The sequence below is a fragment of the Carettochelys insculpta genome, chromosome 12 (assembly GCF_033958435.1).
Source record: "Carettochelys insculpta isolate YL-2023 chromosome 12, ASM3395843v1, whole genome shotgun sequence".
NCBI lineage: Eukaryota > Metazoa > Chordata > Testudines > Carettochelyidae > Carettochelys > Carettochelys insculpta.
The window spans coordinates 45,984,749-46,010,298 of NC_134148.1; the positions used below are offsets into that span (position 1 = coordinate 45,984,749).

Below are 25,550 nucleotides of genomic sequence, written 5' to 3' on the forward strand. Positions count from 1 at the left end.
GAACGGGCTCAGCTTCCCATCATGTCCCATCATTCTCCATCCCGCCGCATCACGGAGACTCTGCTGTGTCATGCTCACATCTGTGTTCCACGTCCCTCGCGCCCACACGTGCGCCATTGTTGACAGGTGCCTGGCGCCCGCCCGTGACCAGCGCAGCCCTGGGGCCCACACTCCCCACAGGGACCCTCCCAGGCAGGGAACGGGACAGCGCGAGCCCGGCAAGGGACGGATACACGCGCTGGTTATTCCAGGACTGTTTAATAGCAGAGGGACAGACGAGACCCTGCGGAGCTGGGACTGGAGAGGACAGGACAGCAGTGCAAAGCACAGAGGGAAACTGAGGCATGCATAGCACTGTGGAGCAGGGCTCTCACCTCTGTGTCTGTGCAGCACACACAAAAGGGCCCCAATCCCTGACCAGGTCCAGGCACTGGGGAGGCCTTGGCAGCACGCAGGGCAAAGCCCAGCCTGTCACCAGATGGCCACAAGGGCTATTGTAGCCCAGAGGCAGAGCCACTTTTGGGGCCCAGAGCTGAAGGCAGCAGTCTTAGTAAGGGCCCCAGGCGCGGTGCTGCTGGTACAGCCACAGCCAGCTGTGCAGCGTCGCGTGGGGGGGGGCTGCCCACCCGCTTTGCATGCAGCATGGCTGGGAGCATGCATGCAAATCAGGTGGCAGACAGCCAGGGCCAGGTTCTGCCTGGTATGTGCACCCCACCTTGGCCACGAGGGGCTGCCCAGAGCTCAGAGGCTGCCCTTGGCCCACCATTCCCTTGCACTCCTGGTCTGACTGGTACGCAGAGAGGGCAGGGCTGTGAGTGCAGCCTCTGGGCTGCAGAACACACCTCTGTCTCCCAGTGCCAAGGGGCCTCTTCCACCAGCCAGAACCCTCCCCAAGGCACAAGGCCCCCCTGGGGCTCCCGCTGCCTGGCCCTGCCAATACGCTGCTGCTCTCAGCCCCCAGGCAGGCACGCTGGGCGCCAGGCGAGGCTGAGGCCCAGCTCTCCTGGCAATGAGTAGAGCGACCAGAGTTGGCAGTTCTTCAGGCTGGCCTCAGATGTGCCCCTGGCAGCAGCTCTGGCTCCAAGGTCTCAGGGTCTCCTGACTTCACTGCCCCACCTGGGCCCCCTGTGAGGCTGTTCCACAGAGACCCCACCCAGGCTGTGCAGTGCCACTGGCATCGCCAGTGGGCACCACCAGGTGCTTCTGTTCCAGAGGAAAGACCTCGCGGTGGAAGGGGAGGGCTGGGCCCAGACTCCCAGAGCCTGTAGCTGGGCCAGGCACCAGGCAGGGATGTGCCCACAGCCAGGAGGCAGCGACCGGCCGACAGCGACAGGTTGGGCCTGGGATGTCCAGGCCAGATGGAAGGTGAGTCCAAGGGGCTGTTACTGGTGCAGTCTCTGCCTGGGGCCCAGCGGTTGATGGCTCCAGCTGAGGGCAGTGTCTCCTGGCAAGGCCGTGGGCTGTCACCGGTACCTCTTGCGGATGCTGATGAGCTCCTGGTGAATGGTGCTGAAGCTGGGCCGTTTATGGGGGTCGTATTCCCAGCAGCGCTGCATCAGCCTGTACGCCTCTTCCGGACACAGCTCGGGGCAGTCCAGCCGCACCCCTGGGGAGAGGCAGCAGGGTCAGGGCCGGAGAGCCAGAAGCAGCCTGAGCACCCCAGACAACACAGCCCCCTCCCTGCCAGTGTCTGCCCCGGGCAGGCCAGCACTTGCTGGCCGGGAGCTGGGGGGTGGTGCTTACCCTGCTCGAGGGCCTCACGCGTCTGGGTGTTGCTCAGGGAGGAATAGGGGACGGCGCCCAGGCTGAAGGCTTCCCACAGCAAGATCCCGAAGCTCCAGACGTCACTCTCGGAGGAGTAGCGGCCTGGGGAGAAGGGGACAAAGGGGCCCTGCTGTCTCCAGTCCCTCCCCAGCTGCTCCAGCCACGGAGACAGGTCCCCAGGGGGCTCCTAGGTAGGCATTAGCCCTGGTGCAGCCTGAGCAGCCCCCCCGCCCCTCCAGCTCCCTGGCAGCCTTTGACCCCCTTTCCTGAGACCTCCTGCTGCCCAGGGGCCACTGGGTGAGCAGCTGCCCCAGGCAGTAACTGCTGCAAAGGGCGCAGGGCTGCTGCGCACAGACCCGCTATCCTGTCAGCCTGTGGGAAGCATGAGGAGCCGTGCGGTCTAGGGGCTCCCAGCTGGAACGGCGGGGCCAGCAGGGCTCCCTCCGGCTCTCCCCAGCCACCCACGGAGCAGGTTTGTTCGGGGCGCCCAGGCCCGGGCAGCTGCGCACCGCGCAGTGACACGCGGCCGATCGGCTGGGGGCCCAAGTGCCCAGCTGCCTGGGCCGCTGCTCCTGGGCCCTTGGTGCGGCGCCTCCCCACCCAGTGAGAAGGGACCGGTGTGGTGGCTGCCGAGGGCACCCGCTCAGCAGGGCTGGGCTGGGCTGGGGCCGCAGCAGGTCCCTACCGTAGTTGAGTGCCTCTGGCGCGGTCCATTTCACAGGGACCTGCTTCATGCCCCCAGTGGAGGAGTAAATCCCGTCCTCCTCCTCTCGCGACATCCCGAAGTCGCTGATCTTCAGCGCGTTCTTCTCCGTCACCAGGCAGTTGCGAGCCGCCAGGTCCCTGCGCAGAGCAGCAGCTGAGTACGCACCAAGGGGACCGCAGGCTGCTGGCTATGGAGCCCTGAGGGCCTGACCAGGACAGCCCCTCACCCCCCAGCCCGGATGGGCCAAGGGTGGGGAGAAAGTCAGCCCCGCACGGCCCCCCAAGCCCAGCTGCCGGGAGGCCCAGGGCCTGCTGCTTAGCTCCAGCAGAGCAGTCAGGGCTCCGGGCTCTAGTTACAGCTCCTGCCCATCCCGGGGCAGGGGCTCCCAAAGTGCAGCCGGACAAGGTAGGGATGCAGTCAGGGCTCCCAAGGAAGGCCAGAGCACTAACCCAAGGGCACCCGCCACGACCAGCACTTCTAGGGCCCCAACCTCAGCCGCTGTCGGGCAGGGCCAGGTGCTGGGGGACCTGACTGGGTCTGGGGGTCTCACCGGTGGATGCAGTGCTTGCTTTCCAGGTACTCCATCCCAGCCGCAGCACCCTCCAGCATCTTCAGCAGCGCCTTCACCCTCAGCTGCAAGCCCTCAGTCTGCAGGAAGGTCAGGAAGTCCCCCCCTGTGGGAGGAGGGGCAGCGTGTGACCAAACAGTGCATGCCTCAGTTTCCCTGGGTGCTGCCTGTTGAACACGGTGGTTGGGCTGGGACCCCAAGCAAGGGCCTGGAGAGGCAGGGACCCTCGCACTGCTGAGGGACAGGCCCAGCCCAGCCTGGCAGTCAGCTGCACTGGCAGGGGGAGGAGAGGAGACCAGAGGCTCCCACCAGCTGATCCAAGCCCAGGGGACCAAAGAACCGTGATCTGTTTGCCAGGGAGGAGCTGCTCCGGGCCGGCTGGCTGCAGGGAGGGGAGAGCAGCCCCACCTGCGCTGTGCTGAGGGGGATCAGACCTGGGGGCTGGAGGGATTCCTGGGCTGGATGCAGCTCAGATCCTGCCGCACTGGCACTGAGTGGCCCTGGTCCAGAGCTCAGGGCCGCAGGCATGGGGAGGGCTCCGAGAGGTGCTGTCTCCAGGCAGGGGGTGAAGCCCATGAGCAGCCCCACAGAATCCCAGGGCTGGAAGGGACCTCAGGAGGTCGTCTAGTCCAGCCCCCTGCTTCACGCAGGATCAACCCCCACTAAGACATCTCATCCAGGACCTTGTCCAGCCGGGACTTAAAAACCTTGAGGGATGGAGAATCCACCACCTCTCTAGGCAGCACATTCCAATGTTTCACCACCCACCTGGTGAAGTAGTTTTTCCTCATATCTAACCTACACCTCCCCCTCTTCAACTTCAGACCATTACTCCTTGTTCTGCCATCTGACACCACTGAGAACAGTTTCTCACCCTCCTCTTTAGAGCTCCCCTTCAGGAAGTTGAAGGCTGCTATTCAATCAACCCTCAGTCTTCTCTTCTGTAAACTAAACAAGCCCAAATCCCTCAGCCTCTCCTCATAGGTCTGGTGCTCCAGCCCCTTGATCATTTTTGTTGCCCTTCGCTGAACCTGCTCCAGCACATCCACATCCTTTTTATACTGGGGGGCCCCGAACTGGACACAATATTCCAGCTGTGGCCTCCCCAGTGCCTGAGAAGGGCTGCAGTGCTGAGGAGGGGTCTTCCCGGGGGCTGCGTAGAGCCCGGAGACAGCGCTGGCCGGAGGGAGCTGGGCACCTGGCGCCAGGCCTTGGGGAGCGCGTGGGGCTGGGGCCCAGGGAGGAAGCAAGGCTGACTGGGGGTAGACGGGGAAGGGGTGGGTGGGGCAGGGCAGGGCAGTGCGCTCACCCTGCACCAGCTCCATGACAATGTAGATGGGCTGCTTCTGGGTGCAGACACCAATGAGCCTGACGATGTTGGGGTGGCTGTACTGCTTCAGGATCCTGGGGGCAGAGACCAGTGTGGGCCAGGCGCCACAGCCAGCCAGCAGCACCCCGTCCACTGCATGGCTGGCCCTGCCTCCCCCAGGCACCTGGCAGCTCCGGGGCTGGGCTCCAGGAGAAGAGTGTGATCCAGAAAAGCTGCTTCAAATCAAAGTTTAAGCAGCCCAAGAATCCCCAGCGCCCTCCAGCACAGGGTATAATGGCACAGGCCCACAGCACTGTGGGGGGCAGAGGCTGGCAGTGCAGAGGGGCCAGAGGTTGGCAGTGCAGGGTGGGGCAGAGCCTGGCAGTGAGGGGGGGCCAGAGCCTGGCAGTGCAGGAGGGACAGAGTTTGGCAGTGCAGGAGGGGCAGAGTTTGGCAGTGCGGGGGGGGCAGAGGTTGGCAGTGCGGGGGGGCCAGAGGCTGGCAGTGCAGGAGGGGCAGAGGTTGGCAGTGCAGGGTGGGGCAGAGCCTGGCAGTGCAGGAGGGGCAGAGGTTGGCAGTGCAGGGGGGCAGAGGTTGGCAGTGCAGGGTGGGGCAGAGCCTGGCAGTGCAGGAGGGGCAGAGGTTGGCAGTGCAGGGTGGGGCAGAGCCTGGCAGTGCGGGGGGGCCAGAGCCTGGCAGTGCAGGAGGGACAGAGTTTGGCAGTGCAGGAGGGGCAGAGTTTGGCAGTGCAGGGGGCAGAGGTTGGCAGTGCGGGGGGGGGCAGAGGTTGGCAGTGCAGGGTGGGGCAGAGCCTGGCAGTGCGGGGGGGCCAGAGCCTGGCAGTGCGGGGGGGCCAGAGCCTGGCAGTGCAGGGGGGGCAGAGTTTGGCAGTGCGGGGGGCAGAGGCTGGCAGTGCAGGAGGGACAGAGTTTGGCAGTGCAGGAGGGGCAGAGTTTGGCAGTGCGGGGGGCAGAGGTTGGCAGTGCGGGGGGGGGCAGAGGTTGGCAGTGCAGGGTGGGGCAGAGCCTGGCAGTGCGGGGGGGCCAGAGCCTGGCAGTGCAGGGGGGGCAGAGTTTGGCAGTGCGGGGGGCAGAGGCTGGCAGTGCAGGGGGGGCAGAGTTTGGCAGTGCGGGGGGCAGAGCCTGGCAGTGCGGGGGGCAGAGCCTGGCAGTGCGGGGGGGCCAGAGCCTGGCAGTGCGGGGGGGCAGAGGTTGGCAGTGCAGGGGGGCAGAGGTTGGCAGTGCAGGGTGGGCCAGAGCCTGGCAGTGCGGGGGGGCCAGAGCCTGGCAGTGCAGGGGGGGCAGAGTTTGGCAGTGCGGGGGGCAGAGCCTGGCAGTGCGGGGGGGCCAGAGCCTGGCAGTGCGGGGGGGGCAGAGGCTGGCAGTGCAGGGGGGGCAGAGTTTGGCAGTGCGGGGGGCAGAGCCTGGCAGTGCGGGGGGGCCAGAGCCTGGCAGTGCGGGGGGGCAGAGGTTGGCAGTGCAGGGGGGCAGAGGTTGGCAGTGCAGGGTGGGCCAGAGCCTGGCAGTGCAGGGGGGCCAGAGCCTGGCAGTGCAGGGGGGGCAGAGTTTGGCAGTGCAGGGGGGCAGAGGTTGGCAGTGCAGGGGGGGGCACAGGCTGGCAGTGCAGGGGGGCAGAGTTTGGCAGTGTGGGGGGCAGAGGCTGGCAGTGCAGGGGGGCAGAGGTTGGCAGTGCAGGGGGGCAGAGGTTGGCAGTGCAGGGGAAGGCACAGGCTGGCAGTGTGGGAGGGCAGAGGCTTTCAGTGTGGGAGGGCAAAGACCCATAGCCTGGGAGGGGAGGTGGGGAACAGGGCTCTGCACAGACCTGGCTTCCTGCAGGAATTTGGCCTTGAGGTCGGGTGGGAGGGTTTCACGACAGGCTTTCACCGCCACTGGCGTGTTGTCTGCCTGCAGGCGGCCGCTGAACACCTCCCCGAAGTTACCCTGCAGACACAGCACATGCAGCAGCTGCCCTGGCACAGCAGGGCATGGACGTGGGCTGGGGCCCGCTCTGCGTTTGCCTTGCCGCAGCTGGCACTGAGCTCCCCTCAGCCCCTCTTGCCTGGGGCGCAGTGACCTGCTCCCGCCTGGGGCCTCGTCCCCTGGGAAAGCGAGCAGCAGGTGCAAAGTCCTGAGGGACCAGCTGGGCCGGGGCGTGCGGGGCTCCTGGCCTGGGAGTGCAGGGTGCAGCCCTTCTGGGTAGCGCAGGCACACAGGGGAGCAGGGCATCCTGGCAGAGCCCTGCCTCACCTTCAGACGCCACACGGCTACTCTATGGGTCCTGGGGGGCTCTCACTGCCACTAGAGGAGAGAAGCCCTGCCGCTGATTGCTAATACTGACACTAATCTGCACATCAACCCTGCCTCCATGCCCCCTGTGACCCTGGACTTGCTGCAGGCTTCCTCCTGCGTGGGTACGGCCTTGTCCTGAGCCGTGCGGCCAGGCCCGACACCTGTCTGCGGCTGCAGCCAGTCGCAGAGATCAGCTGCCAGCCGGAGGGCTCAGCCACAGGTTCCAGGGCAGTGACGTTGAGCAGTGCAATGCCTGGCTGGGCTAGAGCGCCCAGCCCAATGGCCCCAGCCCAGCCGCTTGCAGAGCACCGGCTGTGTCAGCGTTCTGCACGGGCGCCTGGGCACCGCTGTTGGCTGTTGGGCTGCGAAAGCTCCTTTCCCCTTGGCGGGTGGCTGCGGAGCGCAGCCGGGGGCCGGGTGTAAATCCGCCCGGGACGGGCTGGGAGGGCTGGAGAAGTCCCTGGCCGCTGGGCAGGGCTGGGCAGTAAAACGTGAGTTTGCTGGGGACAGCCTGGCTAAGCAGGACTCTGGTTTCGCTGTGTGAACTGGGGTCCCAAAGGCAGCTCTGCGGGAACCGACTCAGCTCAGAGCTGCCAGACCCGCCCCCCTGCACAGGCCCTGGAGCCCCCACAGGGCCCTGATCCTGCCTGGCCAGCCAGACCTGCTCCCTGCCGGCCGGGGCCGGGCGAGCATGTGGCGGGGGCAGGAAGGCAATGCTGTGTGTTCTCTTTGGTGCCTGTTAACAAAGGAGCGAGTCGGGTGTTACCGCAGAGGCCCCTTTGCTGGTACAAGACCATGCAGAGCAGCGGAGCAGGAGGATGCCTGCGCCCCAGCTGGATGCCTGGATTCAGAGGGTCATGCCTGAGTCCTGAGTGCGCGCGGGAAGGTCTGGCGCAGCACCCAGCCTGGCTCTGGGGCACTCACCCGGCCGATGCGTTCACCCAGCAGCACGTCCTCGTGGTCCAGCACCCATTTGTCCTGTGAAGGGAGGCAGGGGTAATGGGCAGGAAAGTGGCCCCTGCAGTCTACACTCCCACCGTGCTGCCAGCCTGGCTCTGCCTGCAAGCGCTGGGGCGTGTGGCCCTGGGCAGGTGCTGCTCGAAGACAGGGGCTGCTGGGGTAGGGGAGGCTGTGTCCCGCCCACGTGCTCAGACCTCCCGGGCCAGCCCCCGAATAGTAAACTTCTAAAAGAACAGAACGCTGGCCTGGCTCGCTGGGACCTTGCTGGAGCCTTTAGCCTGGGCGGGGCTTGGCCACATGCTGCGTCCCACGGCAGAGCCCTGCGTCCCAGTGCCAGGCCACAAGAGCGCCGCGGGGGCCGGGCCGGTACCTTGGGCACAGCTTTGGCCAGCACGATTCCACTCTTTTTGGTGATGGGCTGCCGGCTCTGCAGGAGGTGGTTGATGAGCAGCGGGATGGTGGCGAAGCTGTCGCCCTCCAGCCGGTACATGTCCTGCGAGAGAGGGAGGTGCTGGGAGCTCGCCCCAGCCCGAGCCCTCCCTGTGCACCCCACCTCCCCTGGCACCACGCACACCATGCACCCCCTTCCCACCTCCACCCCACACCCCCATGGACCCATGGACCCCACTTCCCTGGCCTTTGTCCACCCCACATGCCCAAGGCGCCATGCTCACCTAACACCCTCACCAAACACCCTCCCTTCCAGTCCCAGGCTGCACTCCCCAGCAGGCATGAGGCATACGGCCCCATGGTCGGGCAAGATGCGGGACGGCCCTCTCTGGAGTTACTGGGTTTGAGATGAACTTGCAAGACATTATTGTAAGCACTGGCGTGCCTGTCCCAGGCCTTGTGACAAGTGGGCCAGAAGAGGTGTCTGTTCGGAGCTGGTGGTACCCGGCTCACGTGTTTGTATCATTGTCAAACGTGGAACTATAAGTCTTGGCTCTTGGCTTGTATGTTACATGCTAGTGTCTGGCGGATCACAACAGGCGGCTTGGCAACCCATTGTGACAGGGCACAGAGATCCACTGCCCCTGCCCCTGCCCCTGCCCTGCCTGTCTTGTTAGTCTGCATCTTCACAAAGCACAAAAGTCCCAGAGCGGGAGCCCCGCGGGGCTGTGTTCTAACCAAACAAGCCAGCAGCCCTGGAGCACTTTAACTGAACAGTCCTTAAGGTGTGACGTGGCTGCTTGTTCTGCCAGGGTCCCTGTCAAGTGAGGCCGAGCTCGGCGCACAAAGGGCCGTATCAGATTCCACACCCCAGGAGCTGCTCTGGCAACCTGTGTGTGACCCAGCAGCCAGAGGCCACGGCCGCTTGCTCACAAAGGGCTCGGACCGGCGACCTGCTCGTGGCACCGGCTCCGTCCGGGACGTGCTTCCCCCCTGGGAGAACGACGCAATTCCCTCCAGAGGGGCCCGGGAGCTCCTCCGGCTTTGTCTTGCCTCCCACCTGTCACCTCAGGAGCGCCTCTGCTAGGAACTGGGCCCAGACGGAGCACCAACCCGGCCAGCAAAGGGGGCACGCTGCACCCCTGGGCCGCAGCCGCCCGGCCACGTCTGTGGCAGCCTGCGCCCACCGCTCGGCCACCGGGCGCCACGTTTCATCTCTTTCACCACTTCGCTCTCGCCCGCTTCTCCCCTCGTCCCCAGCGCTGGGAAGCTGGATGCGGAAGGACGGGCCCAGCGCGCGGGGTGGGGGCTGATGGGAGGTGCTCGTCGAGCGGGGCAGGGCCGGGGCCGGGGCCGGGGCCGGGGCGGGAGGAACCTGGGTGGATTCGCTGCGGCGGGTTCCAGCTCCTCTCCCCTGCACGAGGAGGGGCCAGGCTGTGGCCCAGGGGAAGCCAGAGTGCTGGGGGAATGGCTGGCGGACTCCTGCCCGGCGCATGGCGACAGAAGGGCTCTGTGACAGCTGTGGTGCCTTGTCCCCCGGCCTGGCGGGAGCCAGCTCAGCCCTGCTGGGAAACCCCTGCAGTGTCAGACCCCGGCCAGCCGCCTGGCCCCACTCACCTCCCAGGCCTGGATGATGAAGTGCCGGGGTTGCCCGTCCCACATCACGCTCAGCACGTGCTCACGCTTGCCCTGGCTCTCCCGCACCAGGAAGTCACCGCTGTGCAGCAGCAGCTCCTGCACCTCTGCCCGGGGGATGGCGCCGTGGTACCAGGCCTGCTGGCACAGGGGCTTCTGCACCTCGGGGAGCAGTGGCACGGGGGGCGGCAGCTGGGCGAGACGGACAGGGCGCCATCAGCTCCCTCAGGGGCTGCCCAGAGCAGTGGGTCCAGCGGGGTCAGGCAGGCCCCTTTCTCCGTATGGCCTGAGGAGCTCTGGGAGAGGGGAGAGGTGGGGGCAGGGAAGGGAGGCAGTGGGGCAGAGGCAGTGGGCAGGATGGGAAGGGGGCAGCGGGGCGGAGCAGTGGGGGGGCAGTGGGCAGGGCAGCGAGGCAGGGCAGTGGGTGGGGGCAGCAAGGCGGAGCAGTGGGCGGGGCAGTGGGGCAGGGCAGTGGGAGGGGCAGTGGGGCAGGGCAGAGAGGCGGGGCAGTGGGAGGGGCAGTGGGCAGGACAGTGGGGCAGGGCAGTGAGGTGGGGCAGTGGGAGGGGCAGTGGGGCAGGGCAGCGAGATGGGGCAGTGGGGGGGCAGCAAGGTGGGGCAGTGGGGGGGCAGCGAGGCGGGGCAGTGGGTGGGGCAGCGAGGCGGGGTACTCACCGAGAACTTGGGCCGAAAGATGCCCGAGATGTGGTTTTTGAGGGTCTCCAGCGCGCTGGTGGCAGAGCGTTCCTGCTCCTGCTCCTGCTCCTGCTCCTGCTCCTGCTCCTGCTCCTGCTAGGGCAGAGAGGGGCTGAGCCGTATGGCTGGGGGGTGCTCCTCCCTGGCTGAGCCCAGCCTGACCTGCAGCAGGGCCAGGGGTGGGTGCTGCACCCAGGCATTTGAGCCCCTGCAGCTGGGCTGGCACCAGTGCCCGAGTGCCCCCACTGCCCCAGGCCATGGCTCTGGGGGCAGGGCAGGTGCTGGGGGTTGGGGCATGGCACGTCAGGCAGCGGCTGGTGGCAAGGGCAAGGCAGGGGAAATGAGGGGCCCTGGCAGAGCATGGGGGATGCTGGAGGGAGCTGGTGTGTGGCGAGGACTGGGTGGCTCTGGTGCAGGGCGGCGGGGGCCTGGCCCACAGAGGAGGACACGGGGGCCCAGATGTGACATTATTGGATTTTGAGATGAACATGAAAACCAAAGTTGAAACCACTGTTCTTTGTGTGCAGCACCTCCGGCGCCCAGGGCCCGGCGAGGCGCCTGTGGGGAGCTGGCGAGTGGCTGCCCCGTGTGTGCTGCTCACACGTCTGTGGCATTTTCTAGGTGGCGTTAGGAGTGCTGGCTCTGGCTGGTGTGTGCAACGGGGGTTTCTGGGAGATCACAGCAGGAGCTGGGGCACCTACGGCGCCAGGGTCCTTGTCAAGTGAGGCCGAGCTCGGCGCACAAAGGGCCGTATCAGATTCCACACCCCAGGAGCTGCTCTGGCAACCTGTGTGTGACCCAGCAGCCAGAGGCCACGGCCGCTTGCTCACAAAGGGCTCGCACCGGCGACCTGCTCGTGGCACCGGCTGTGGCCCAGGGGAAGCCGGAGTGTCGGGGGAATTGCTGGTGGGACTCCTGCCGGCCGTGTGGCGACAGAAGGGCTCGTGTGACGGCTGCGGTGCCTTGCGGCGGAGAACCCCTGGGCTGGCGGAGCCGTTTTACGCAGTGTGCCCTGCGTTGGCCCTCCCAGCGGCGCCCGGAGCCCTCCCACCCATGCGGGCGCAGCCGACTGCACTCACCATGGAGCTGAGGGACTGCCCGTCGTCCTGCAGGGGCAGAGCCGGGGGCGGGTCGCTGGTGCCCAGCTGGTCCAGTGCATGGCGCAGTGTGTCCCGCTGGGCCTGCAGCTTGGCCTGGGCACACAGGGCGACCTGGAAGTGCTGCTGTGCCTCCTGCAGGGCCTGGCGCTTCGCAAGCAGGTGAACCCTGCGCCCACAGAGACAGCTGCGGCTCACACTGGGCAGCCAGGCCACTGCAGCCCCTCCCTGTCCCCCCGCCCCCCATGCTCCAGCCCCGGCACCGCCCCCTCGACCCCAGAGGGGAAACCCCTTTGTACCATGGGCAGCAGCAGGTGCAGGTCTGCCCTCCCCCACACCTCCTACAACCCCGCTCCCCAGGATCCCGCCGCAGCCCCCCCACCCCGCCTGACTGCTCCCAGCCTGGCCCACCTCCGGGTCCCTCCGCCACTCCCCAGTGCTCCCGGCTCCCAGGCCCCCCGCTGCGCCCTCGGGGCCTGCTCACTGCTCTCGGGGCCCCAGGCTCTGCGCCTCGCCCTGCAGCTCAGCCTGCAGCTCCTGCACACGCTGCGCTTTGCTCTTCCTGCTCTCTGTGGCAAGGGCCAGGTCCTCCTCCACGCTCGTCAGCCTGCACCGGACCGGACCAGACCAGACGGCGCCAGCTCGCCTGGGGGGCTCTCTGGGCCTGGCCCCCGCGGGAGAGCTGGGAGCAGCCGGGGACTGCCATCCCCTCGCCCCGGTGCGCACTCACCCCCACGCCCTGTACATGTACCTGGTGCACACTCACCCCCACCCCCCTTACATGCCACCGGTGCACACTCACCCCCCAAGCCCACCCACCCACGCCCCACACATGCCCTGGTGCACACTCACCCCCACACCCCAGTGCACACTCACCCCCAAGCCCACCCACCCACACCCCACACATGCCCTGTTGCACACTCACCCCCCACCCCAGTGCACACTCACCCCACACCCGCCTGCCCGCACCCCACACATGCCCCAGTGCACACTCACCCCCCACACCCCAGTGCACACTCACCTCCAAGCCCACCCACCCACACCCCACACATGCCCTAGTGCACACTCACCCCACACCCGCCTGCCCGCACCCCATACATGCACCGGGTGCACACTCACCCCCAACCCTGTACATGCCCCGGTGCACACTCACTCCCATAGCCATACACACCCCTGGTGCACACACATACCCATGCACCAGTGCACACTCACCCCTACACCACTGGCCCACACCCCATACACGCCGCTGGTGCACTCACCCCCACACCCCATACATACCCCGGTGCACACACACACCCCATGCCCGCCCAAACGTGCCCCATACACACGCGTGCTGCACACTCACACATCGTTCCCACTCACCCTTGCCCCATACACACGCATGCTGCACACTCACACCCCGTTCCCGCCCACCTGTGCCCCATACACATGCATGCTGCACACTCACACCCTGTTCCCGCCCACCCGTGCCCCATACACACGTGTGCTGCACACTCACACCCTGTTCCCGCCCACCCATGCCCCAAACACACGCTTGCTACACTCTCACACCCCGTTCCCGCCCACCTGTGCCCATACACACGCATGCTGCACACTCACACCCCCTTCCCGCCCACCCGTGCCCCATACACACGGATGCTGCACACTCACACCCTGTTCCCGCCCACCCGTGCCCCATGCACACGCGTGCTGCACACTCACACCCCCTTCCCGCCCACCCGTGCCCCATACACACGCGTGCTGCACACTCACACCCCCTTCCCGCCCACCCGTGCCCCATACACACGGATGCTGCACACTCACACCCTGTTCCCGCCCACCCGTGCCCCATACACGCGTGCTGCACACTCACACCCCGTTCCCGCCCACCCGTGCCCCATGCACACGCGTGCTGCACACTCACACCCCGTTCCCGCCCACCCGTGCCCCATGCACACGCGTGCTGCACACTCACACCCCGTTCCCGCCCACCCGTGCCCCATGCACACGCGTGCTGCACACTCACACCCCGTTCCCGCCCACCCGTGCCCCATGCACACGCGTGCTGCACACTCACACCCCGTTCCCGCCCACCCGTGCCCCATGCACACGCGTGCTGCACACTCACACCCCATTCCCGCCCACCCGTGCCCCATGCACACGCGTGCTGCACACTCACACCCCGTTCCCGCCCACCTGTGCCCCATACACACGCGTGCTGCACACTCTCAATTGTCAGGTCGTTCAGCTGCAGCTCGCCAGCCCCCAGGTTCTCGCCCTCCTCCAGCAGGCTCTCGTCGAAGCTCACCGCAGGCGGGATCTCACTGGCAGACCTGGGGGGACAGTGCTGTGGGCTGGCTGTGTGCACACCTCCGGGGCAGGCCCCACTCAGCCCTGTCTGGCTCTGTGCCCTCCCAGAGCCCCCCGCCAATGGGCACAGCTGGCATGTGTGGGATCCTGCCTGTGCCTCGGTTTCCTGCATGTTACTTGGCTGCCCAGGGAGGAAAAAGGGCGACATCTGCTCTCAGCCACAGCTGTCGGGAGCCTGGGGAGACCAGCCCTAGTGGGAGGAGGCCCCGCTCCTCAGCAGGGGCCTGAGCCGGGATGGGTAAGGCAGAGAGCCGGCTCAGTGGCCGTGGCTGCTCTCCCAGGGCACTAAGGAACCCAGGGGCGCCAGAGGGCTGGGGCATAGTGCTGGGGTGTCAGAATGGGGGAGCCCCTCCTCTGGCCCCCCGAGCAGCCCCAGGCACTGCAGCTGGAGCCTGAGGGGTGGGGAGGCTGCAGGACCCTTGGGCTTGGACGCGCTGGAGCCGCCCCCCCTTAGGCACAGAGTGCGGCTGGTGCCCAACCTGTGCTGCTGCAGGAAGCTGTCGTACTCGGTGGCAGGGTCGATGGCCTGGATGGCACGAGTGATCTCCTGGTGTACGGAGCCCACCTCCTCCTGCACCAGGCTGCTGACCTCAGCGTACTCCTGGAGGATCTCCTTCCTGTGGGCACAGACCCCATGGGCCCTGCACAGGGCTCGGAGCCAGGCTTGCCTGGCCAGGCCTACTGCCACTGGTCCCCACCCCCCCACAGTGCAAGGGTGCAGACAGGGGCACGCACGTGGCTGCTACAGAGCTGAGGGCAGTGTCCCTGGCGCGCCCAGAGAGGGACAACAGCCACCTCTGCAGGGCTGCCTGCATTGGGCACAGTTCTGGGCCCAGCTGCAGCCCTGCCTGCCCCATGCGTGGCCCCTGAAAGAGCGCCAGAGGGGGCACAGCAGCAGAGGCTGCGCTGCCAGGGGTGGGGTGCTGTGCTGGGCCCAGGGCTCTTACAGGTGGAGCACCATGGCTCGGTGCAGGCCACGTAGGGAACAGTGCAGCCCGGGGTCGGGGGGTTGTGTGTCAGCAACGGTGGTGCAAGCGGCAGGGTATGCCAGCGGCGGAGGGGTGCGGATGCCGGCGGCGGAGGGGTGAAGATATCAGCAGTGGGGTGCGGATGCTGGTGGCAGAGGGGTGAAGATATCAGCAGTGGGGTGCGGATGCTGGTGGCAGAGGGGTGCGGTTGCTGGCAGCGGTGGGGTGCGGAAGCCGGTGGAGGGGGTGCGGATGCTGGTGGCAGAGGGGTGCGGTTGCTGGCAGCGGTGGGGTGCGGAAGCCGGTGGAGGGGGTGCGGATGCTGGTGGCAGAGGGGTGCAGAAGCCGGCGGTGGAGGCGTGCGGAAGCCGGCGGTGGGGTGTGGTTGCCGGCAGTGGAGGAGTGCGGTTGCTGGCGGCGGAGGGGTGTGGATGACAGCGGAGGGGTGAGGATGCCGGCGGCGGAGGGGTGCGGATGCTGGTGGCAGAGGGGTGCGGTTGCTGGCAGCGGTGGGGTGCGGAAGCCGGTGGAGGGGGTGCGGATGCTGGTGGCGGAGGGGTGCAGAAGCCGGCGGTGGAGGCGTGCGGAAGCCGGCGGTGGGGTGTGGTTGCCGGCAGTGGAGGGGTGCGGTTGCTGGCGGCGGAGGGGTGAAGATATCAGCAGTGGGGTGCGGATGCTGGTGGCAGAGGGGTGCGGTTGCTGGCAGCGGTGGGGTGCGGAAGCCGGTGGAGGGGGTGCGGATGCTGGTGGCAGAGGGGTGCGGTTGCTGGCAGCGGTGAGGTGCGGAAGCCGGCGGAGGGGTGAAGATATCAGCAGTGGGGTGCGGATGCCGGTGGCAGAGGGGTGCGGTTGCTGGCAGCGGTGGGGTGCGGAAGCCGGTGGAGGGGGTGCGGATGCTGGTGGCAGAGGGGTGCAGAAGCCAGCGGTGGAGGCGTGCGGAAGCCGGCGGTGGGGTGTGGTTGCCGGCAGTGGAGGAGTGCGGTTGCTGGCGGCGGAGGGGTGTGGATGACAGCGGAGGGGTGAGGATGCCGGCGGCGGAGGGGTGCGGATGCTGGTGGCAGAGGGGTGCGGTTGCTGGCAGCGGTGGGGTGCGGAAGCCGGTGGAGGGGGTGCGGAAGCCGGCGGAGGGGTGAAGATATCAGCAGTGGGGTGCGGATGCCGGTGGCAGAGGGGTGCGGTTGCTGGCAGCGGTGGGGTGCGGAAGCTGGTGGAGGGGGTGCGGATGCTGGTGGCAGAGGGGTGCAGAAGCCGGCGGTGGAGGCGTGCGGAAGCCGGCGGTGGGGTGTGGTTGCCGGCAGTGGAGGAGTGCGGTTGCTGGCGGCGGAGGGGTGTGGATGACAGCGGAGGGGTGAGGATGCCGGCGGCGGAGGGGTGCGGATGCTGGTGGCAGAGGGGTGTGGTTGCTGGCAGCGGTGGGGTGCGGAAGCCGGTGGAGGGGGTGCCGATGCTGGTGGCTGCAGAAGCCGGCGGTGGAGGCGTGCGGAAGCCGGCGGTGGGGTGTGGTTGCCGGCAGTGGAGGGGTGCGGTTGCTGGCGGCGGAGGGGTGTGGATGACAGCGGCGGGGTGCAGTTGCTGGCAGCAGTGGGGTGCGGATGCCGGCGGTGGAGGGCTGCGGATGCCGGCAGCGGAGGGGTGCGGTTGCTGGCAGCGGAGGGGTGCGGATGCCGGCGGAGGGGTGCGGATGCCGGCGGTGGGGTGTGGTTGCTGGCAGCAGAGGGGTGCGGATGCCGGCGGAGGGGTGCGGATGCCGGCGGTGGGGTGTGGTTGCTGGCAGCGGAGGGGTGCGGATGCCGGCAGAGGGGTGCGGATGCCGGCGGTGGGGTGTGGTTGCTGGCAGCGGAGGGGTGCGGATGCCGGCGGAGGGGTGAGGATGCCGGCGGCGGAGGGGTGCGGATGCCGGCGGCGGAGGGGTGCGGTTCCTGGCAGCGGTGGGGTGTGGATGCCGGCGGCTGGCGCCCGTGCCGGGCTCTTACAGGACAAGCGCCATCTCCTGCTGCAGGCCGTGCAGGGAGCCGTGCAGGGCAGGCAGTGCCTGCTGGAAGTGCAGCGTGTGGTGCAGCTGGGCAGCCTGGAGTGCCAGCACGTACTGGTTGTGCAGGGCGTAGAGCTTCCACAGGCTCCGCACGTACTTGTCCTTGGCCTTGTCCCGCTCCTTGTCTGGGAGGAGAGCAGCAGCTGGCAGAGTCCAGGGCAGCCCAGCCCCACTCCCCACGCCCGCCCACCCGCCTGCAGGGGGAGAGCAGCCCCAGGTGTGGCAGGGCCTGGCTGGGCCGTGCCGGGCAGGCCCAGGGCCACTCACCCTGCTCCAGGGCAGCAGCGCAGGGCAGGCAGCAGTGTCCCCGTCCGCCGGGCGCTGGGGCAGCCGCACCAGAGCGACTCAGGCGCTGCCCAGCTGCTGAGCAGGCGCCAGTGGCCAGACTGCGGGTGCTGCACCCCCACATGTGCACACAGAGTCTCTTCCGCACGCGGATGGAAGAGATCGGTGTGACCCCTACTGGGCACCCACCTTTGCTGGCCTCCTGGTACTTGCGCCTGGCCTGGGCACTGTCCCGTGCCAGGCTCCGGTACTGCGCCTTCAGCTTGTCCAGCTCCTGCTGAGTCGTCTGCAAACAGCACAGAAATCACCCCTGGGCTCCACTGCGGGCCAGCCAGCGCCCAGAGGAGCCTGGGGGGTGGGCAGAGGCCTGGGCAATGCGGGGTATATGCAGAGCCAGGGGAGGCCAATGTGGGGGCAGAGCAGAGCCAGGGGAGGCTGGGGTGGGGGGGAAAAGCTGGGGGACACTGTTTGCTGGGGCAGAGTTGGTGGTGGCCAGGGGAGGGGGCACAGCCGGGGTGGCCATGGGGCAGGCAGAGCCATAGGGGGCAGAGTCGGGGGAGGCCGTGGGGGGGTCACAGCCGGGGTGGCCATGGGGCAGGCAGAGCCATAGGGGGCAGAATGGAGGAAGGCCGTGGGGGGGTCACAGCCGGGGTGGCCACGGGGCAGGCAGAGCCATAGGGGGCAGAGTGGAGGAAGGCCGTGGGGGGGTCACAGCCGGGGTGGCCATGGGGCAGGCAGAGCCATAGGGGGCAGAGTGGAGGAAGGCCGGGGGGGGTCACAGCCGGGGTGGCCATGGGGCAGGCAGAGCCATAGGGGGCAGAGTGGAGGGAGGCCATGGGGGGGGTCACAGCCGGGGTGGCCACGGGGCAGGCAGAGCCATAGGGGGCAGAGTCGGGGGAGGCTGTGGGGGGGCACAGCTGGGGGGGGCAGAGTGGAGGAAGGCCGTGGGGGGGTCACAGCCGGGGTGGCCACGGGGCAGGCAGAGCCCCAGGGGGAGGCTGGCAGGCACAGGGCCCCTACCCTGGTGTAGTCCTGGCTCAGCTGCTGCCACTGCTCGCTGTAGGCCTTGCGCAGGTGCTGCTTGTCACGGATCAGCAGGCTCAGCTTGCTCAGGGGCCCGGCGGCCAGGTCCTCTGCATGGCGCCGCAGGATCTGGCTCAGCACCTCCGTCTGGTTCACCAGCACACACCAGGACTGCCGGAGAGGGCAGAGCTCAGGGGAGTCGGGCTGAGGCTGCAGCACAGCCCAGGGGCAGAGTATGGGGAGCTGGGGGCATTTTCTGGGGCACCTGAGCAGAAACCGGGCGCCCAGCTGCAGGTCCTGCCACGGCCACAGCTCCCTGCCCGGCTGGTCAGCCGTGCTGGGACGGGGCTGGGGAAGCAGCCCTGGCTATGACTCCCCTGTGCCCGGCAGCCTGGTGAGCCTGCTTCGCGGGGCTCGGGCGCGCCTGAGGGTTGGGCCTTTGGGCCACTCCTGGGCATCCCACACGGCCAGGCCCTGGGCTGCCAGGCTGGGAGGTCCCCGTGCAGAGGGCTGGAGGGCAGGCTTTGAAATGGCTCCAGCCGGAGCCCCACCAGCCTGTCAGCTCACCAGCTCCAAGAGGCTTGTCCCCTAACGGGCAGCACCGCAGGGCTGGGGGCTGGCACTAGCCTGGGAACCGAGCACGGGGCCCCTGGAGACCTGGGGTGCTGGGGCTGCAGCAGGGAGCCAGGAGCCCCGTGCCCTGGGAAACAGTGTGCACAGGAGGGAGGTCCTGCAGCCACCTGCTGCTCTACCCTTCCTTGCCCTGGCCCAGGGCCCAGCCTGGCTTTCTGCCTCCCATGCCTGGCCTGTAGCATTCACTGCAGCTGCAGCCAGCACCTTCCCCGCCAGCACCCGGGACAGCTGGCGCTGAGCACAGGCCGGGGGCTCACCAGCCCCGCCGCTGATGCCCACAGCAGAAAGGCATCAGGGGTTTCTCTCTCCCACCCCCGGGAGTGCTCCCAGGGCCCAGCACAACTCGCCCAGCCCTGTGTGCCTGAGCTTGGCACCCTGCTGGGGCCCTCCCCTGCCAGCCCCTGGCGTGTGCTGCAGCGGGGGACCGGTGTGGCTGGAGACGGGGTGGCCCCAGCCCCTGGTGTGTCTAAGAGGCGGCCCCCACCCACCTCACTGATTTGGCTGTTGTAGCCCGGCCGGCTCTGCCCCGAGGCCTCCTGCTTCTCCCGCTGGCAGACCATGCCGTGCAGCAGCGCCGCGTACTCCTTGTCGCTCTTGGTGCGCTGCGCCATCCACTTCTTCATCAGCTCCAGGAGGCGCAGCTCCGAGTCCTGCAGCCGCAGCAGGGCGCTGTGCGCCTGGGGGCCGGCCAGCTCCATCCCCAAGCCCATGGCGCTCCGCCCGCGCTCCCAGGGCGATGTGCTGCAGGGGAGAGAGCAGCAGGGCAGCCCTGAGCTTCGCTGGGCGCTGGGGCGGCCGTGCCAGGGCCCTGAGCCGCTGCCAGGCGCAGTCCGTTTGCCTGTAGCCAGGCCCTTTGCATCTCCCAGCACACGTGGGCTCTTGGGAGGGGCTGAATAGCACCAGAAGTCCCCGGCACTGCGGCCCCAGACATCCGGTCACCCAGCGGCTGCGACACAGCTGCCATGGGGGGGGACCTGCTCTTGCAGCCCTGGGGGGGCGGGGTTAGGGCACAGCCCCCCTCGGGAGATCTGGCCATTCCACCCTGAGGGCAGGGGGTGGGGCACAGGCCCCACTGGGGATCTGGCCATGGGCTGCGAGGCTCGGTGCCCAGCCGGCAGTGCTGGTTCGGGCGGGGTTTGAGCAGCTGAGTGCTAGTGACAGCCCCACAGCATGGATTCTAGGGGTGCAGGGCCCCTCCTGACCCCCAAGCTGGTGTGTAAGCAGCGGGCTGGAGCCGGGGCTCAGGGCCAGGGCTGCTCCAGCACTGAGGGAGGAAGTGGCGAGGTCAGAAATAGCTTCTGGCTCTGCTGCTACTGGCGGCGCCTCACTGGGGGCGGGGGGCTGCTCCCCTCCGGCCCCCAGCGCCAGAGACAGAGGCTCCAGCCAAGATGCTGCACGCTCTGGAGAGGCACCGGCCTGGAGTGCAGCCCTCGGCCCCAGGGCACTGCAGGGCCAGCCGAGCCGAGCCCCACACCCCAGGCCGGCTGCGCTGCCCCAGCGATTCCTGCTGACGGGGAAGGGCTGGAAGCTCGTGGGGGGCAGGCCTGGCCTGGAGCCTGCCCAGGGAATGCCACTACAGCCCAGCCCAGCCCCACGGGCCCCCGTCAGACGGGGCTGCACAGGCCTTCCCCGCTGGGTTGGGGCAGCCCTTCTGCGTGGGGCCCATCGACAGGGCAGTGGGGCAGGGAGCCCCTGCTCTGCCCGTGTCTCTGCCACAGGCACTGGCTGGCGAAGGGCTGGGGGCACTGATCCCAGGGGAGCGCGGTGCCGGCCACTGAGGTGGGGTGCCTGGCCGGGGCCTTACTCCTGGGACAGGCCAGCGGGGCTGGGCTGAGCCCATAGCCCAGGGCAAGGCTGTGACCTGCGAGCGTAGACTCACCTGTGTGCAGCCCCACTCCGCGAAGCCAGCGCGTCCTGGCTGCCCTGCGCACTGGGCTCCTGGCCCCAGGCAGCCTGGGGCCCTGCACAGCCCTGCCGAGAAAGGGGAACAGGAAGCACAGCGCTGACCAGCACCAATTGCACCATCTCCCCACTTCCTCCCCCGCCCCGCCTGCTCCTGGTCAGGGCCTGCTGAGAGCCCTGGCTCCCCCCACCCCGCTGGGGCCGGCAGCACCCTGGGCCTGGGCCTGGGCCTCCTCCGCCCCGCTGGGGCCGGCAGCACCCTGGCTCCCCCCACCCCCCTGGGGCCGGCAGCACCCTGGGCCTGGGCCTGGGCCTCCTCCGCCCCGCTGGGGCCGGCAGCACCCTGGCTCCCCCCACCCCGCTGGGGCCGGCAGCACCCTGGCTCCCCCCACACCGCTGGGGCTGGCAACACCCTGGGCCCCCCCCACCCCGCTGGGACTGGCAGCACCCTGGACCCCCCCCACCCCCCTGGGGCCGGCAGCACCCTGGGCCTGGGCCTGGGCCTCCTCCGCCCCGCTGGGGCCGGCAGCACCCTGGGCCTCCCTGCCCCATGGGGGGCCAGCACTGACCCACCCAGGGGGCAGCCAGGGGAGTCCGAATGGAGCCAAAGGGTGGGAATACAGTGGGCCCCACAGCTCTGGGATAGGACAAGTGGAGCACAGCAGAGGATCAGGGCGTGCTGTGCCCCTTCCCAACCTCAGCCAGCTGCACTCCCTGCCAGGAGCCAGACGAGCGCCCTGCAGGCCACGCAGCTCAGCCCCTGCTCCCTCCGCTGGCTTGCTGGGACCTGTGGAGCCCTTTCACTGACCCTCCGCCTCCTGGCCCCCACCACCTGGCCTCACACTGGCTGCAATGGAGCTCTCTCTGGGACAGGGCACCCTGGAGCCAGGTGAGATCCTGGAGGTGGGAGGCTGAGGGCCGGGAGGGAGAGAGGGGTGTGTGTGTGTGTGTGTGTGTGCGTGTGTGTGTGCGTGTGCGTGCGCGTGCGCGTGCGCTACTCACACGTCTGTACCGCGCGTGCAGGTAACGGTACAGGTTTTAGCTCTCTAGCTGTGTTAGAGAACGTTTCAGTGCTGAGCTCCACCACGGGAGGTGTGACCTCAGCCCAGCCAGGGCATTGGGCTGAACAAGGGGGTGGAAACCCGGTGCTCAGACACCGACCCCACATTCTGGGTGCTTGGGACGTGTCGGTGGGATTCAGCCCAGTGGCTGAGTGACCTGAACTGAGACAGAGGACCAGGTCCATCTCAGAAATGTTAAACTGGCTCCTGGGATTGACCCAAGGGCAGTTTGCCACCACAGCCCCCCCAGCCAGGTGGGGGCGACCCTCAAGGGCGATGGGAAGACGAAGGGGCTTTTTTCTCGGCAGAGACAAGGCCAAGAAAGAGAGAGCCATGCTGTGGACTTAGCAGCCGTTGTTCTGGAAGATACAGACTCACCCAGCTAGCTCTGATACTGGATGTAGCAGTGTCCAGCTTGGATCCTTTGTCCTAGGGACTCCAGGGGTCCATGTCCCAGCAGGGGGACCCCAGCTGGCCAGCCCTACGCTGCCCCACTAACTGAACCTAGGTAACCTGACTTGGACTTTCAGAGACTTTTAACAATCAGCAAATAACATCGCAGGCTGCGTTGGTAGCTATAACTGACGTGTGTAAAGTTGATAATTTAACAATTCTTCTCTCTAACCCTGCTCTTTCTTTTTCATTAATAAGCCCTTAGATATTAGATCTAAGGGTCTGGCTTTTGCATGGTGATTTGGGTAAGGTCCAGGTATATATTGACCAGTGTCTGGGGCTGGGACCGTTGGCATCTGGAAGAATCTGTGGGGTCTTGGTTGAAACAGGTTTAATAACCGCTCACCTTAAGTTGGGGTTTGTTGCTCTGGGCTGGTACAGCAGCTGGGAAGTCTGTGGGTTTGCTTGTGTGGCTTCTGGCTGGCCAGTGGGGCTGGCAGAGGTGCTGTGGTGGCTGGTAGGATTTTGCCTTAGTGCGAAGGAAATCCCAGCCTGGGGCTGCACGTGGTCTGGATTTTAAGCAAAGACACCCTGGATTGGTCTCTCTAGCTGTGCCCAGAATCCCCGTCCTATTGCAGTGCTGTAGTCATGGCAGAATCCACAGAACCTGGTCAGCTGAGCTGGGATCAGGCCCCCCGGCTGTTCTAGATTGGTGTTTTGGGTCTGAGAGAGTCTTGGTTGAAGTGCAGTTACAGTAGACTGACAATGGTAAGAGAAGTTTGAAGGAGAAAGTCTGGAAAGGGAACGCCGTGGGGGAAAAAAATCTGTTACCAACGAAGCTGCAAATGGAGAACTTAATTGTGTGTTGCTGGTGTGGTGCCGGGCAGATGCAGCTGAAAAGTTGGCACGCGCCATCGAAGTGGAAAGAGAAGCGGCTGAGTGGAGAGAAAGGGAAGGGGAGTTGAGAAAGGAGGCTGGAGAAAAAGGCGAACGGGAAGAAGCAGAGCAGGCCCAAGTTATGGAGAAGTTAGGACTGAACTTCGAGCCATGCAATTGCGGTCAAAGGGAAAGCGGAAGTAGCAGCCCCCCTGGGAATTGAGTGTGTGACTACTCTGGTGTGAGCGCCAAGTGTAACACATTGGGGGTGTCTGAGAATGAATCTGTGTAACTCCTCTGTGTCTGTGTTGCCTGTACATAGCAGGGGAATTGGTAAAGCGGATGGGGGTAGCTCTGTAACCAACCTGTGTTGCTATGGCCAGGGGAAGTGCCTCTGGCTGTGTGTTTGAAGAAGTTAGCTGCTTGTCTATACAGAAAGGCAGTGTGTCTCTGAATGCAACCCCTGCATGTGAGCCTACCTCCTTAGAAAGGAGCTTGGAATTAGACCAGAGATAGGCAAGGTGCAGGGAGCACGAAAAGGTTTCTCTGAAGCAGGTTGAAGTTAAGAGTCAGGTTAAAATCCTACCTAAGAAGGAGGGTGACATTTGTGCTAAGGAGAAGTTTCAGGCTAGGCGCAGCAGAGGGAAAGAGTAAATCTGACCTATTGTCTGCTAGTGGCAGGAAATTACCTGTGAAGGGAACAACAAGAAGTCCTGTGGCACCTTATAGACTAGCAGATATTTTGGAGCATAAGCTTTCGTGGGCAAAGACCCGCTTCATCAGATGCATGGGGGGGGGATGGTTTCAGAGGGGTATTTAAAGAGTGGGGTCCCAGTAAAGGGGGAGGGCCAGAGCTGACAAGGTCTATTCAGCAAGGTGGAAATGGCCCAGTATCAGTAGACTGTATCAAAAAAGGAAAAAACAAGTCAGATCAGATGGGGGATGTGGCCCATTGTCAGAGTCTAATGGGGAGCTAACAACACCCAGGGCAGAGAAGCTGCCTTTGTAAGAGACCAGCCACTCCCAGTCTCTGTTTAATCCTTGGTTAATGGAGTCAAATTTGCAAATAAATTGCAGCTCAGAGATTTCTCTCTCCATCTGATTTTTCAAAATTCTTTGTTTTAGCACTGCTACTTTTAAATCTGTTACTGAGTGTCTGGGGAGGTTGAAATGTTCCCCCACAGGTGTCTGTACATCACCATTCCCAATGTCTGATTTATGTCCAGTTATTCTTTTACGTAGAGACTGTCCAGTTTGGCCAATGTAAATCGCAGGGGGGCATTGCTGTCACTTGATGGCATATATTATACCAGTAGATGTGCAGGTAAAGGAGCCCCTGATGGTGTGGTTGTTAGGTCCTGTGAGGATATCGCTGGTGTAGACATGTGAGCAGAGTCGGCAGCGAGGTTTGTTGCAGGGATTGGTTCCAGGTTTAGAGTTACTGTGTTGTGATCTACCCACCTAAGGAAGTGAGGAAACAGATTGACAGAGCCAGATGGGTACCCAGAAGCCACCTGCTACAAGACAGGCCTCACAAGGAAAACAGGAGGACACCACTGGCCATCACATACAGCCCCTATCTAAGGCCTCTTCAGCACATCATCAGTGATCTGCAACCCATCCTGAGCAAGGATCCTTCACTCTCACAGACCATGGGAGGCAGGTCTGTCCTCGCCTACAGACAGCCGCCAACCTTAAACAAATCCTCACCAGCCACTACAGACCACACCACAGTGGGGCCAGAGTGGGGGCAGGAGGCTGAAGGAATAGCTCCCTGGGGAGCGGAAGGGCCAGAGGCTGGGCAGAAAGGAGGGTTTCTCTCTGCCCAGCTCCCAGCCTGCGGCAGAACTCAGCCCAGAGAGGAGGGAGCGGGCCCTGGCCCCACTGCTTGGAGCCAGCTGGGTCTGAGCCACTCAGCATGGTGATGGGCTGGGGACGCCCCACCTGACTCAGCAGAGGACTGGCAGAGGACAGGCCAGTGGAGAGCTGCTCAGATGGCCACCGCCTGCGTGCCAGGCGGGGATGGAGGCTGGAGCCCCTCCGAATGACTGGAACGTGCTGCAGCAGGGCCCCGTGCCAGGGAGCGGGATGGCACAAGTGGCCCACCTCAGTGGTCTGAAGGGGGCAGGAGCCCAGCGACCCTCAAGCGACCACCTGGCTAGCCGAGGCAGTGGGGGGCTGCCCCCGCCTCTGGGCTGCATCCCAGCGTCCTGGGCTCCAGACTCCACACGGCAGGCCACAGCCCTGCGGGGGCTGATCTTCCTCAGAGGGGATGGTGTGATGGGGTTCAGGGGTCCCCCTGCACTGCACCCCGTCCGCTGGCAGGAGTGACTTTCACTCAGCAGGTACAACAGCAGGTTTATTAGGCAACAGATGTCCAGTTTCTCACAGAAGCAACAGCATAGCAGCCAGAGACAGTCCTTCCAACCCGTCCTGGGGGGAAGACCCCGAGGGGTGCCCCTCTGGGGTGTAGCTTCCCCCTCCTCAGGCTGGCTGCCTCCCAGCTCTCCCTTTTCCTACCCTTCAACTGCCGCCCCCGATTCAAAACCCCTCTCAGCTCCTCCCTGCTCTTTGTTCAGGCAGAGGTGTTACCTGCCAGTTGTAGCCCCAGGGTC

The 25,550-nt window shown here is 66.1% G+C and overlaps 1 protein-coding gene across 4 annotated transcripts; it reads right to left on the reverse strand.

Moving 5' to 3' along the window:
- Window positions 1-246: 246 nt before the first annotated feature.
- FES (FES proto-oncogene, tyrosine kinase) lies at window positions 247-20,702 on the reverse strand. Of its 4 annotated transcripts, none has more exons than XM_075007019.1 (19): window positions 20,583-20,702; window positions 19,192-19,444; window positions 18,068-18,241; window positions 17,237-17,333; window positions 16,818-16,887; window positions 14,242-14,379; window positions 13,606-13,725; window positions 11,898-12,020; window positions 11,396-11,582; window positions 10,296-10,412; window positions 9,603-9,812; window positions 7,966-8,088; window positions 7,560-7,613; window positions 6,169-6,287; window positions 4,348-4,442; window positions 3,021-3,144; window positions 2,450-2,607; window positions 1,744-1,866; window positions 247-1,606 (listed from the first exon to the last, which is right to left on the reverse strand). In XM_075007019.1, the coding sequence occupies exons 2-19, from the start codon at window positions 19,411-19,413 to the stop codon at window positions 1,464-1,466; spliced, it is 2,397 nt and encodes a 798-aa protein (XP_074863120.1). In that variant the 5' UTR covers window positions 19,414-19,444; window positions 20,583-20,702; the 3' UTR covers window positions 247-1,463. The 4 variants fall into 4 exon arrangements, with proteins under 4 accessions (XP_074863120.1, XP_074863119.1, XP_074863118.1 ...); XM_075007018.1 differs by having other exon boundaries at window positions 10,296-10,409; window positions 16,704-16,887; XM_075007017.1 differs by having other exon boundaries at window positions 16,704-16,887.
- Between the last annotated feature and the right edge of the window lie 4,848 nt (window positions 20,703-25,550).

Bases quoted from the DNA above. Each gene is read 5' to 3' on its own strand.
- FES (XM_075007017.1), bottom strand. From the start codon at position 19,413: ATGGGCTTGGGGATGGAGCTGGCCGGCCCCCAGGCGCACAGCGCCCTG. The intron at 6,288-7,559 runs GTGAGTGCCCCA...CTGTGTCTGCAG, and splicing joins TGGGTGAACGCATCGGCCGG to GGTAACTTCGGGGAGGTGTT. The intron at 1,867-2,449 runs GTAGGGACCTGC...CCTTCTCCCCAG, and splicing joins GCCAGAGGCACTCAACTACG to GCCGCTACTCCTCCGAGAGT.